Source organism: Pollicipes pollicipes, unplaced genomic scaffold, assembly GCF_011947565.3.
Source record: "Pollicipes pollicipes isolate AB1234 unplaced genomic scaffold, Ppol_2.1 Scaffold_4881;HRSCAF=5763_pilon_pilon_pilon, whole genome shotgun sequence".
NCBI lineage: Eukaryota > Metazoa > Arthropoda > Thecostraca > Pollicipedomorpha > Pollicipedidae > Pollicipes > Pollicipes pollicipes.
Genome location: NW_023596576.1, coordinates 45,478,056 through 45,491,800, shown reverse-complemented (window position 1 = coordinate 45,491,800; position 13,745 = coordinate 45,478,056). Strand labels below are relative to the sequence as shown.

The 13,745-nt window shown below is 51.9% G+C and overlaps 2 protein-coding genes across 2 annotated transcripts; both read left to right on the top strand.

The window, feature by feature from the left end:
- Positions 1–2,313: 2,313 nt before the first annotated feature.
- LOC119101345 (cuticle protein 19.8-like) lies at positions 2,314–4,156 on the top strand. The gene is made up of 2 exons (XM_037224662.1): positions 2,314–2,366; positions 3,253–4,156. The coding sequence occupies exons 1-2, from the start codon at positions 2,355–2,357 to the stop codon at positions 4,003–4,005; spliced, it is 765 nt and encodes a 254-aa protein (XP_037080557.1). The 5' UTR covers positions 2,314–2,354; the 3' UTR covers positions 4,006–4,156.
- Positions 4,157–7,099: 2,943 nt separating this feature from the next.
- LOC119100467 (pre-mRNA-processing factor 17) lies at positions 7,100–13,716 on the top strand. Its single transcript, XM_037223559.1, has 9 exons — positions 7,100–7,362; positions 8,795–9,012; positions 9,534–9,772; positions 10,282–10,593; positions 11,000–11,108; positions 11,643–11,797; positions 12,200–12,333; positions 12,659–12,880; positions 13,379–13,716. Exons 1-9 carry the CDS (start codon positions 7,172–7,174, stop codon positions 13,554–13,556), a joined length of 1,758 nt encoding a protein of 585 aa, XP_037079454.1. The 5' UTR covers positions 7,100–7,171; the 3' UTR covers positions 13,557–13,716.
- The last annotated feature ends 29 nt before the right edge of the window (positions 13,717–13,745 follow it).

Genomic DNA, 13,745 nt, shown 5'->3' with positions numbered 1-13,745 from the left:
ATGTGTGATGCGTGCCAGCTTAGAGCCGTTTACATGTATGGGTGATGCCTGACGCGTGATGTGCGATGCCTTTTTGATTTAAATCGTTTGCATGTATGAGTGATGCGTGATGGCTGTTACTTGAAATAAGTTTAAATTGCATGAAGCGTGATGCGTGATGCGTGTTTACTTGAATTGGTTCGCATGCATGTATATTCTTCATGCTTTTTGATTGATAGATAGATGTGCACTGCATCGCAGTAATGGCTGGCAATCGCTCCTCGTTCAGTCGCCTGAATGTTGGTGGTCTGTAAAGAATTGTGAAAAACTAAGAAATAGATTAACACGGACAGGCAATTTAGAATTTGCTATAGATATTCGCTTGCTGAAGGCATGTAGGCTAAATATCAATCCATGTATCTCCCCATTCTTCTCGGTTACTCTATGAGGAATGGGGCTATTACTAATGCATTTATCTATCTATCTATCAATCTAAGGCGTCTTCTTAAGAGGTTGGGCTTTATTGAAGTGCTCATGAGCTCGGACTGATTTCCTCGATTGGTATGGTAGTGAATCTATCTATCTATCTATGCAGGGCGTCTTCACCCATAAGCACACGCACCTGACGAAGCTAGGGCTAAACACGCCCATCGCATCCACATTTGGACCGAGCCGTCCGGCGCGCCGCGCATGACGGCGCGGCGCGCCGGTCATGTAGGCTTGTGGCACCGACGTGGTGGGTGTCTTCAGCACACGCCTCATGTCACATGGGCGCACCTGCCCGCTGACACCATATACCACTGGCGATGGTGTCACCCATGAAGTACCTGAAGCGTTTGACCGTCACACGGTCACTTACCGAGGTAGGTTGCGTGATGGTCATTATAACACCAGCTAATTGTACGCATTGTAACTTGTTGAAATGCGATTCGCAAGCACATGCTCGTGCAATGTGTACAAATGGAAGGACAACACATTCTCCGGGGTCTGGAACCAAGAGGATGAACTTGCTATCCAGCGACACGGGTGCGGATCCCCGAACAGATGACTTGTTTGACCCGAATAACATGGAAAGGTCACCTGGCAACGGGACCACGGGGGTCAATCCCGGCCCCGGGCGGCTAAATCACAGCTCTGCGAGGCACGTAGCGTTCAAGTCCTCCGCAGTCCTGTTGGGCGAAATGACGAAGAAAAGTACCCGTTGTCTTGGGATGCGCAGTTTAGATGGTGGGTTCAAGACACGCCCAACACACTAGGCATAGCAGGTACACTGAACCCAATGCGGCTCATGCATGCCTTTAGAAGCAAATAAAGAAGTTCGACACCTTTCAAGATCGTACACAGCTCGCGCTCGGCTTCACTGCACGAACATTCACGAAAAAGTCATGCCCCTGTTGAATGCGCACGGCCCTTTGACATCATACCCGGACTATCAGCAGAGTAAGGGCATGGCCACTGACTGAGGTCCGGTGACGACGCTGAAGCCTGTATTGACCACACCTCTGATGGTGAGGTTGCGCCCTACAATGATGATCAGAAGCATCAGATTCCAAGCAAACCCTTCAGTCTCGAGGCTGAGCAGTACAGGGGTTTTCGAATACAGGTGAACGCTTATTTGCTTTTAAAAGAGACATGTAGAGCTATAATCATGGACAATGCGCGAGTGCTTGAGCCCTTGCGGTTGACAAAAGCACACAGGCTGCAGAAGGCACCTCACGATGGTCGTCCCTCGTTGCGGTTGTTGACACCTTTCATCAACTTATCCAGGCAGTTTATTTTAGTTGACGGTCTGCGTAGTGTTGCGACAGAATTATAGACAATGGTGATCACCGGTCGCATTTGTGGTCCGTGTGAACATTCCCATGAATTGTGCAGTTTGCTAAGATTTCGTACGAGGGATGTTCGTTCGATGTGCTGTTCGTCGATAATAAAATCTGAAAACGACAACTGATAACGCTGAAGACGTCGTTACAAACCTGCCATCATGGTATGCAAAGACCATTGCAGATCCGGGCATTTATTCAAGCTGGGCATAATAACAAGCTGTCCAGAGCAATCTCTCAGTAAACGAGTGGCATATGCAAAGGAGGGGCCCCGCCCTCACCGCCGACTCGTAATGGGGCGTGGTGTGCGTGCTTCCCACCACATCCGTGATGCCCGCTGAGTACCGGATGCGCAGACGGCGGGTCACACGACGCCCCCCGCCCCTCCGCCCCGCCTGGACCCCCACCGACCGCCGGGCCGCCGCCGGCCAAGGCGAGTGCACGCCCTTGGCGAACGCGGTGCCGACAGCTATAAAACGCCAACTAGTGCAGCGGTTGGCAGTCGTCTGGCAGCAGTGGGGCGGGTTCAGCTTGGTGAAGTTTAGCAACAACATGGCTCTTAAGGTGAGAAGCTTTTGCCATGGACAACATTCTGACTAGTTGTTATTGGGCGACATGTAGTGGCCATTGATAACGGGGGTCGTGCCCCGTAAGGCGATATCAGATATACAGGAGACGGCGTCTCCTAGAACGTTTGGAGCTTTTTTTGCGTGAAGGGGACAATGGCGTTATGATGCGGGGCTGTTCGCTCAAATGAGTAGCATGCGACACTGAGTGAAATATTTTGTCTTTAGGAGTTCACGTGAAGTAGATTGAGTGGCCGATGCTCAAGCAAAAGATACAGGCCAGAAAAAGATAGCCAACTCATCTCGCCTTATGGCTTACTTAGGATGATCAAGTCCTGAATGAAATGTAAAGCGAAATATATTGACTTCCTTTTGGTCACTTCTCTCTCAAATGATCCTAGAGATATTCTTGAAGTGAATTTTAACTATGCTTGAAGGGCGATATCGTAACTACAATTCTTTGTGACTTTATCCAAGAGACATATTTGCTTAAAGGAGCAGTTCCGTCTAGAGGACAATCGTGACATCTATGTCTGCTTGTAATATCAAAAGATTCTTTTGCAGAACAAAAAAGTTTTCATCTTTGATCTATTATATAAAACCATGCGTAATGTAACATAGTCTGTATCGTAACAAGGATGAATATTTTAATGGATCAGAACTAGCCACACGCGCTTTGCAGTTGTTTTGCGTCCATTTAAACAGCAAAGATCGGCGATAAACTTCCGACCCAGTTACTTGCATAGCTACTGGGGCGTTACTGAAAAAGTCCACCCATATCATATACATAATGGCAGGATCCAGCGGGCTACACCGCGCTCTCGACACCCCGGGCTCCTCGCCGTCAGCAACGCCTCTTCACCAGCTGTGTGTCCGGCCCGCAGATGGCGTCTGTCCTGGCCGTGCTGGCCGTGGCCGCCGGCCGGCCGGACCACGGCTACGGCGACTCGGTCGTAGTCGGCGAAGCCCCGGTGTCGCGCACCGTGGAGGTCGTCGACTACGTCAACCCGCACCCCAAGTACGACTTCGACTACGGCGTAAGCGACCCGTACACCGGCGACCGCAAGTCGCACGTGGAGAGTCGCAACGGCGACCGGGTGCGGGGCCAGTACCGGCTGGTCGACGCCGACGGCACCGAGCGCGTCGTCACCTACACCGCCGACGACTACAACGGCTTCCAGGCGGTCGTCGAGAAGCGACCACTGGCGTACGGCGGCGCGGCGGTCGGCCGCTCCGCCGCCGCCGGCGTCTACAACTCGGTGCCCACGGCCGTCTCGTACCAGCAGGTGGCCAAGTCGGAGGGCCCAGACGTGCCCGTGGTGCGCGAAACCATCCGCACGGCGCCCGTTGTCGCCAAGGTGGCCCCCGTCGTCGCCAAGGTGGCCCCCGTTGTCGCCAAGGTGGCCCCGTACGCGCCCGCCCCTGCGCCTGTCGCCACGTACGCCGCCCCCGTCCCCGCCGCGGCGGCGACGTACGCCGCCGCCCCGCTCCCCGCCGGTCACGTGCGGTACGCGGCGCCCGCCGTCGGTGTCGCCCCTGCTGCCACCTATGGACGCACTCCCGCCTCCACCTACCGCTCTGGGTACTCTGGGTACCACCGCCGCGCGTCGCCGTACATTTACAACTACAGCTACTGATGACGGGGCGGGAACAGGGTAACGAATGTGCTGGCTGTTTTTCACGGCAGCGATATGACCATCCAGTATTTTCCAACATCGTAATGCTCCTCTGCCACACTCCAAGTGTCGGCCACGACTCTTTTGATATGAATAAATTGTTGTCAGAATATGCCTTTTGTCGCCATGTGAGCGCAGTTCTCTGCGCGTGGGGTCAGAAGCAAAAGAGCGTGAGAACGAAGGGACAGCCAGGCGTGGCGTCAGCACTTATTTTTGGTTGCCAGGGCCGGAACGGGATCCCCCATGAACGATCTTGGTCAGTCCCGTACTCCACCGTCTTTTCAGTTAAACCTTTGCGAGCAATATGGCCCTAGGTGCGTATTGTTTCGTTTATCCCCTACCTGTTACTGCTGTTACGGTTTTGATATTACGACAGCTGATGGTGCTTAAGTGCTAGTAGGTACCTTGCACTATACGCAACGAACATGCATTTTGTGGGTCGGAAAACATCCGACTACACTGGCGCATCCAGCCCTCGGGTTTGGGGTCAAGTCAGTTGGGCAAAGTACATCACCAACCCCAACTTTAGATTGTCCTCAGGTTTATACTCCGCGTAAAAAAATGGCTTGGCAATGGCTGTGGTTTCACTTTGGCTTCGATTTCTCTCCTATCGAGTTTGACACAGTGGCTCTTTTCGAGGCGTACTTTGGCTTGGTGATAGGAGTATCGCGTGATCCATATGACGCACTGGTTTACACTTTACCAATCAGGTTCTCGGTAACAGCCCTTGCCTGCCGTGCCAATCACAAACTTTGCTTTTTTCTACATTCGCACCAGTAGAGTTATGCACGGTGGATGCCGCGGCGACGGTGGTCGCAACTGCAGGGAAGAAGCGTGCTGCTGTTGCAAAGCGTTGACAGCGTAACTTGGACTCGAAAATAAGCAAGTTTGATATTCTTATTGTGTCTTGGTAGTGCTGCAGTGGCACTACCCAGTGTTGTTGTCAGACATGCCTAGTCCTGATGTTTTACGAGGTTATGCTTTTGAAATTTGCCCCAAAAGTGGGACGCTCCCTTTAAACCGACAGAAGAGGTGCCGTCGGTCGAGAAAAATATTTCGGTGTCAGTTCATAACCCTCCCTTAATACTATCAACGGCATACAGTCGCATCTTCCTCGCGTGATTACAAATAGTTTCAAAGTGCTGCTACATATTCGCAAACCACGCTCCATTCCTGTCGTTCGTATTTAGTAATGTGCCGCCAGGTGAGCATGCCAATAAAATAGACATGCCGTCGGTTTACCTTTTGTGCCGTCTTCGACGTCGGTTATTGCTCTGTTATTGCCTGTCAATAACATAGCAATGCCGTGCCCTGCCTGTTATTGCTCTGTTATTGCCTGTCAGCCACCTCGCGATCTGAAGAGAAACATACCGGGCTGGAATTGGGGCGGGCGGTGAATCTATCCGCCGCGAGCCACATGCTCGTATTTTCTTTTCAATGCTCAGGTACATCCCCTTTTGCTACGTTTAGCGCGGGCGCTCAGCCCGGACATGAGCGCCAGGACAGTCAATATTAGATAACCCTGGAAGTACGCCGACCACGCTGGAGGGGACATTCATTCGTACAGACATTCATTCGGATTCGAGGCCCGACTGGCCTGGAGCGCTCAGTGCCCACGCCTTTGCAGCATGCAAGCCCGACGGACGAGTTGCGACCCTTTGGCGGTTCACTGCGATCCCCTGCCCTTTCCCCATTGTTAGCCTTGCGTTAAGTTAAACATCATTTAAGCAAACAAAAAGAAGCAAAAAAAAAAAAACGCTCTGCACTCTCCAGGGTTCTTAAGATTATGTACTCTCACATCAGTTCTGACTCGCTACATATACTGGGCTTCCTTCGTGTTTGCATAGCGCCTATCGCCCTGAAAAGCCTATCTAATATATGCATGTGTTTCTGCTGTGTTATGCTCGGTCTTTTAAATCAACACATCTACCTGGCACAGTGTGTCGGGGCTACCGGCAATTTTTCGCGAGATGAAGAGAATGCTGCCGTTATGACAGGCTCATTGCGTCACAGATGCTTCACTCAATGACTCATTGCGGGTGGTAACGGAGGCAGACCTTTGCGGCAAGTAGCAGTCGTAAAAGCCGTGGGATGAAGGTCCCACTTTTTAGGTAGGAGTTGGAGAGTGGATTGCTATCTTTCCGTGACACAGAAGAAATTTGACGCATGCTGCACATCCCTGGCAACTGCTAGTGAGAGTTGTATTAGCCCGCCAAGGGATGACACTGGATATTGAATTGAATAACTGTTAGTGTATAAACCATGGAGTCATAAGAGGCAAGTGATTCAAAACATGTGTTAGATCTTATCTGGGCCAGCCCTGTTCTTTTTTCTGCCGCATATCGTAGCCAGTTGGTCCTGGTCTCAAACCAGGCGCCATCTTTTGAAAAATATCGTCAAAAATTTGCTGGCTGGCTTGACATATGCATAAATTAGAAGAGCAAAAACATCAGATGCATACATGATGCTGTTCGGCACAGAGAATCCCACGTTGCTAAGAGTGATGCGTTTGGGTACGTACTGCCTAGTACACCAATAGTTTAGATGACTGTACTGCATTTATTTGGCCCAGTATTTCCTCTCTCCTGATATGGATCAGAGTCAGAGGTGTCAGTGAGATCAGAAGAGCAATGTCAAGGAGGAGGGGATCAGGCCCTACGAAAATCTGTAAAGAAACAACCTGAGTTGGAATGAATGGACAACAAATTCGAAGATGTTTTTGGTGAACGATGTTCTTTCCCGCTCGGTCCATCTCTCTGTTTCATTCAGTTCCCCCAATTCCTTCTTTTTTATACCATAGAATGTGTCATTCATAATGGTTTGGCGAAAAGAGTATTCCTCATTTTTGAAAAAAAATCACCCAACCTTGCTTCGTTTAGTTTGATCTGGTTATATACTGGATAGCTACCTGAAACATATCCTTATCTCGTCAGAGACGTTTCAAAATTTGCTAGTGCGCTATCAATTCGTGTAATTTACATATACAACGCATAGCGCGCCATTTCCATTGCACGGCGCGGACGTATCACCGCGTATATGCCATAGTGGTCGTGAAACTGCGCGTTGCCGTGTGGTGGGGGTGGATTAGTTGTTATAGATATCATTACAGGAGTTGATAGCATCGGAAATGTCATCTATTTTAGCTCTACGTGGATATGGGTCGGATAGCAATGAATCTGGTGCAGATGAAATTGAGGACGAAGAAGCTTTGACAGCCCATTTGAGACCGATTCAGTCTACGGAGAGTTCGCTTGGATTGAAAACATCGATGCAAGTGTGCTTGGCGCCGACAGTCGCGCCCAAGGTGAATGACAAGTCGTGTGGAATGCTCTGTGATTTGATCAGGTGGTGAAATACAGATAATCTTGGGTACAGGGTTGAAGCTTGTCAAAATATAGATGTCAGAAACAGCACTACTCCCAGTAAACTTAAGGCATAGCTGGAATCATATGGTTCCATATGCAGGGACAATGAAGACTGCAAAAGGTGCATTGTGTGAATGATGTTAGATGTAATAAGAAGTGTTCCGCCCCGATGTTGAACACACATAAATCTGGAAACTCAAAATGTGGTACATGGTCCACCCCAATTGCATTGCATTGAAAGTTAGTATTCTAAAGAATTTTATGCCATAAATGTAATTTTAGCCAGAAGTACTGCAATGTTTTGCACCATAAAACAGGGTGAAAATTTAGTGTAATTTTTGTGCTGCTTTGGATCAGCAAGCATAAATGTGAGGTTCAGTGAATGGATGTTGTGTAAGTATGACTTATTGGATGTGTAAGCATTCAGTGCTGCATATGATTTTTTTGTAGACTGTCAACCCCAGGGTACAGACTTGAATAAATATGGTCTGTTAAAAAGAGGTGTGATTTTATTTCCTCTAATATGCTACAAAGTGTTCAGGAGTATGTTAAACTATGTAAGACATACTGTGCCATGCAATATGAACAAGTGGTATTTACAGACATGTTATAACTTAAGATTCTGCATAACATGCACAATGCTGAACACCAGTTTGATTTTATGCCTTGTAAGCATCATCTCTGCAATGAGCCTCACTTCACCAAACTTCTGCATCAGCATTATAACAGGTTAGGAGTCATGGACAGACAGCTGTAATCCTTGATACCTTTGATCAGAAGGTAAGATACACAAGTGAAAAGTCATTAGGATAGCTTACAACAACATTTGGGGGCTAGGTCCAGAGTGCTGTGGATGGGCTTGAGTGCCAAATTATGGAAGACTTTGTTGGCTTTTGAAGAGGGTGCCGAACAGGGTTACTAGAGTGTATGATGAAGCTGGATATTTATTCATGAATAGGTGAAATGCTTTCAGTGTTTTCTACTGTGTAGAACACTTATGGAGACTGCATCAAGGCATTTGCAGGTGTACAAGACATCTATCTTATAAACAGATTTCTTGGGAATTAATTATTATATATTGTTATTTCTCCATATTTTTGTTGTGGAGCTTTACATTTAAGCAACAAGGCAGACTTGTTTGGCTGACTTGCTTGCCTTGTTCATGAGATCTACTTGTTTTTATAGTTCATTCACCTCTTAAAAATGGAATCATGGGAAGATGTCTGTTAGTGCATGAATGTTCACCCAGCTTTTGTCTTGAAAACCTAACCTGGCTTTTGTAACATGACTAAAACATGCCAACATATCAGCCATCCAGATAAAAACCATGCTTGTAGTGGATGCGCCTGAACGTGACCACCTTTTTCAACCTGCCACCATTGCAGACTGGCCTGGACTGACCGGCGCCACCTGGACCCGACCACCAAGGAGCTTGCATACAACCCGCGCTTTGACGAGCTGTTCGCGCCCGTGCTGGGCCCCGCCCACCCGGCGCAGACGCAGCAGCAGCGCGCCGAGCGCAACACTCTGGCCGGCTATGTCGAGCCGGCCCACTTCAGCGCCTTCCAGTTCGAGAACCAGCGTCGCACCTTCACCAGCTATGGTAAGCGCGTTTGCCGACTCGCCGGCTGGCGACGGCTCGGCCACCGTGGCCAGGACCTGATCTGGACGCTGGCTGGCCTTGCCTCTGCGCTGGGAGTTAGCTGCCCTTGTTTCTGCGCGGAGAGCCACGATGATCACTTATCAATGGGAGCTGGTGTGTAATTCATTTAGAATGCATGAATAGTAGGTTGTTTGTTCCTGGTGGTGCATGAGTAGACTTGCTGGGTATACTGTAGGTGATGTGATATAAAATGACGGATGCATGAGCTGTCACTTGGGCGTCCATTCGCTCTACACACAGGAGACACCCATCTGTCGCATTCTACACACAGGAGACACCCATCTGTCCTTCTGGAATATGGGCTGACGGAACTGCAGACCGTCGTGGGCAAGGAAGGACCCGCACTGTCGACCGCTGTAGTCGGGTGACGTTCAGCAGTCCTGCTTCCACTGAACCGAAGCATAGCACCCAACAGGGACTGCAGTGGCTGTCGTGCCGACTGACCGCCGTTCATCGCGCAGGTTACGCGGTGGACCCGAGTACGGAGGCGACGACGGAGGAGGGCGCCGCGCGCATGGTGGGCGCCGCCACCGCCTCCACCAGCGCCGACAGCGCGCCGACCGTGTTCGAAAAGACGTCGGAGAAGAGACCACTCGACAAGCGGAAGCGGCTGAAGAACGCGGACGCCAGCGACACGGACGGCTACCTCGGCCCCTGGGGCGGCTTCGTCGACGAGCAGAAAGTGATGAAGCCAACTGAGGTGAGCCGGCGTGACGCGGGATGCGGCATGGCGGAGGGGAACGATGTAGGAGTGCCCGGGCGGTAAGCGATAGGGTCAGTTGTGGGATGGGGAGCAATGTTGGGCGCTGAGGTGTTCGCTGGTAAGAAGTCATTTTTTTTAGGCGTTTTGTGGGTGCCGAACTTATTGAGGTATATTCACAGCAAGATTTTATGTTGTTTGGTAGCACGACCTCTGGCAGCTGAAGTTTGCAGGTGGACGACCTTTTCCCCATCTTGTGGTAAGACACTTCCTTTGTCGTTCTGTCATGATTAGACAGCATGCGAAACGCTTGCACCGGCGCAATCTACGCCGTGTACCGTGCGTTCTTAGGGCTACCAATCGTCTTAGAACGTTGATGCGTCAGTGACATGCGCCTCCCTCCCCCCTGCCCTGCGGCGGCGCAGCCATGAGGCGCCGGCGGCTCTCTCTGCCATACTACCACCACGCCGTGTCGACGGAGCATGCTCATAACGTCCCGCGCGCCGCAGGAGGAGCAGGCCGAGCTGGACATCATCGTGGCCAAGCGACAGAAGCGCGGAAAGCAGACGGACGACAAGCCCATGGAGGAGCGCACCATCCTCCACATCAAGGACGCGTACGACTACCAGGGCCGCTCGTACCTGCACGCGCCGCAGGACGTGGGCGTCAACCTGCGCTCCGAGGACCCGCCCGACAAGTGTTTCATCCCCAAGAAGCTGCTGCACACGTGGCAGGGCCACAGCAAGGGCGTGCACGCCACGCGCTTCTTCCCCAAGTCGGGCCACCTCATCCTCTCCTGTGGCATGGACTGCAAGATCAAGGTAGGTCACTGGGCTGGGCGGTCCCACGGCGTTCTCGAGGTCGTAGTGTGATCGTGTCAGCGAAGTATTTGATCTGGTCGGGTGTGGATGCGTTGTGTCATTTGCTGCTGACGGTTTTGTTCTGGAAGTTCGGTCGAGAGTGTGTACCATTCTTGGCAGGCCCCTTATATATTACACTGCTGCGCTTGAGACTAACGTACCAAACCCGCCGTGAGTAGCGCAGTACCGGTAGTCTTTATAAACAGGGGACGGCTGCGCATTAAAAGGGCGGTTGGCTGACGGGAAATGCGCCGCTATGAACCCACTGCAGTCCCTTCTAAGATGGTCTCTGAGCGATCTTGCGCGCTCCTGCTGACGTGGTGTGGTGACCGCCCGCCCGTGTTGACCGTCGCCCTCGGGGCCGCAGCTGTGGGAGGTGTACAACCAGCGGCGGATGCTGCGCACCTACCTGGGCCACCGGCAGGCCGTCAGGGACGTCTGCTTCAGCAACGACGGCACCCAGTTCCTGTCGGCCGGTGAGTCCTCGCGACGGAGGGTGGCATCATCACGCGCGGATGTCGAAACCAGCTGTGTGATGTGGCAGGATGCGTGCACCATCATGCTGCATTCACCATCATGCTGTATTATCATTTTCGGTGGTCATGCAAGTGGACGCTGGCAAGCACGGGGTGAAAGATGGGCCGTGGTGCAGCTGCATATATTGCCAAAGTGAAGGGCAATTGGTCAGTGCCGTTAAAATGTGCGTGCCCTTCAACCATTGCAGCGGGACAGCTTGACATTCCACCTCCGAGAGCAAAACAAATAGGGTGTTGGTGTGTTTCAACATTGGAATATGTGTTTTTGGGTTTGAGGTGAACATGCGAGAGGTGACGGCTTGTGTTACTGGCGCCAGCTACATGTGGGCTGTCAGGAACATTGATCCACAACTCATTGACACAAATTTGCCGAGATAAACGTCCGGCGCCGAAAGCCGGCGACCTCTCGCTGTGGTCAGCTTTGCGCTGTTCTCATCTATGTGAACGCTGACCGCCCATCGTCGGCTCGACCAGGGTACGACCGCTACATCAAGCTGTGGGACACGGAGCGGGGCGAGTGCGTGTCCCGCTTCACCAACAAGAAGGTGCCCTACTGCGTGAAGTTCCATCCGGACGAGGACAAGCAGCATCTGTTTGTGGCCGGTCTCTCCGACAAGAAGATTCTTTGCGTGAGTGTGGCGCAGGCGCGGTCTATTAGGGAGTTGTGTACCACATCAAATGACCTTCGTGCCGCCAGTGCTTGTAGCGGTGGACTTGGCTTCTGAAGGTTGGATACGTCTGGGAAAAGTGGTACCAACATAGATACTGGGATAGTGGGACAAGGTTTGGGAGTGTGTAAATGTCCGGTAGGTTTGTGCTGAGCCTCAATAGTTGTTACATGGAGTTGTAACAGCTCTTGAGGCTCATATCTAACAACGAATATAGTTATTAGCTGTATGTAACAGGTAACGATAACTGATCCGGATAGCTGTGGATTAGTTATCCAGTTATATATTGTGTATTGGGCCCAGCTGTCACCGTCAAATAACACACGACAGCGCGGACGCGACACTGGTGCCCCTCTTCTCCAGTGGGACACGCGTTCTGGCGAGATAACGCAGGAGTACGACCGCCACTTGGGCGCCGTCAACACCATCACCTTCATCGACGAGAACCGGCGCTTCGTCTCCACCTCGGACGACAAGAGCCTCCGCATCTGGGAGTGGTGCGTACCGTCTGCCGCCGTGGCGCCGCTCCGGTCCGGCCGTCACTGCAGCATCACGCTGCAATGGCGGGTGCATCAAGAGCTTTGCTCAATGCTTGATGGCGTCTTGCTCCTGACGGATGTGGAGTTTTTGTTTGGCTCGTCATCGAGCGTGCGCAGCGATGAGAACTGTGCGTACGTGCCTCGACTTGCTCCTCGGCCTGTTCACCCCACTAGCAGCAGTGCCTAACGCCTCGCCAACGGACGCCGACCGCGAACCCCTGACTCCGTGAAGCTGACCATGCCGGTGCCGATGCCGACGCTCACGGCTCCGCTCTACCGCCAGGGACATCCCGGTGGACATGAAGTACATCGCCGACCCGTCGATGCACAGCATGCCGGCCGTGGCGCTCTCGCCCAACGGCAAGTGGCTGGCCTGCCAGTCCATGGACAACAAGATCTGCATCTTCTCGGCCATCAACCGCTACAAGCTGCACCGCAAGAAGTCGTTCACAGGTCACATGGTGGCCGGATATGCGTGCGGTCTCGACTTCTCGCCAGAGATGAGGTACGGCTCCGGTTGGTAGGACGTGATGCGACCGGCTTTTTGCGTGTATTCGTATTTTCTTATGGCGATGGGGCTACTCTGTCACCGCCCCTCGAAGACCGTACGTTTTGCCGTGCAATGTCAGGGAAACATAAATTCTGCATTGCGTTAATCTTCTAATATTTCAGGCGATAATTTTGCACTTTGTTAATTATGTGTCACACATATTGTTAGCTGACCGAGCTTTATTTGTGGCTTGTTAAGCGAATAACGTCATCGAGTGACTCTCCCGTTAATGGCGTCCTCATTTGCCACGTGTTGTCTTTGGCACTTAATGTAGCGCTGCAATCTAAGCGGCGGAAACTGAACGCCAACCGGCAATAAATATCGAGTCGACGTGTCATCGAGCCCGCGCTTATGGTGGCATCTTTCGGCATACGTGTGGACGCCGTTAGTCACTCGTTCCCCTCAGTTGAGCGCCGCTGTCTTCTCGTCCTGATCAGTCCGCCTTCTCTTCAGCTATCTGGTGTCGGGCGACGCCGACGGCAAGTGCTATGTCTGGGATTGGAAGACGACGAAGCTGTACAGCAAGTGGAAGGCGCACGACGGCGTCTGCATCCAGGCCATGTGGCACCCGCACGAGACGAGCAAGGTGGTGACGGCCGGCTGGGACGGCGAGATCAAGCTCTGGGACTGAGCGGCTCGCTGGGGAGTGAGGATGCCACCCCGGCGAGGTGGCGTCGCGCGATGGCTCGCGGCTCGGGCGCCACGCGTGCGTCGATTATCGCGTGTATTATGCTACTGTCATTGTCATCGGATGATCGCAACCATGTCACGAATACAAAAGTCGGTCGCAACGCGCACTTTGAACGGGTATCACAGCTTC

Coding starts and splice junctions, on each gene's coding strand:
- LOC119100467 (XM_037223559.1), top strand. CDS start 7,172: ATGTCATCTATTTTAGCTCTACGTGGATATGGGTCGGATAGCAATGAA. Junction 7,363..8,794: donor CCCAAGGTGAATGACAAGTC/GTGTGGAATGCT, acceptor CCACCATTGCAG/ACTGGCCTGGACTGACCGGC. Junction 12,334..12,658: donor AGCCTCCGCATCTGGGAGTG/GTGCGTACCGTC, acceptor CTCTACCGCCAG/GGACATCCCGGTGGACATGA.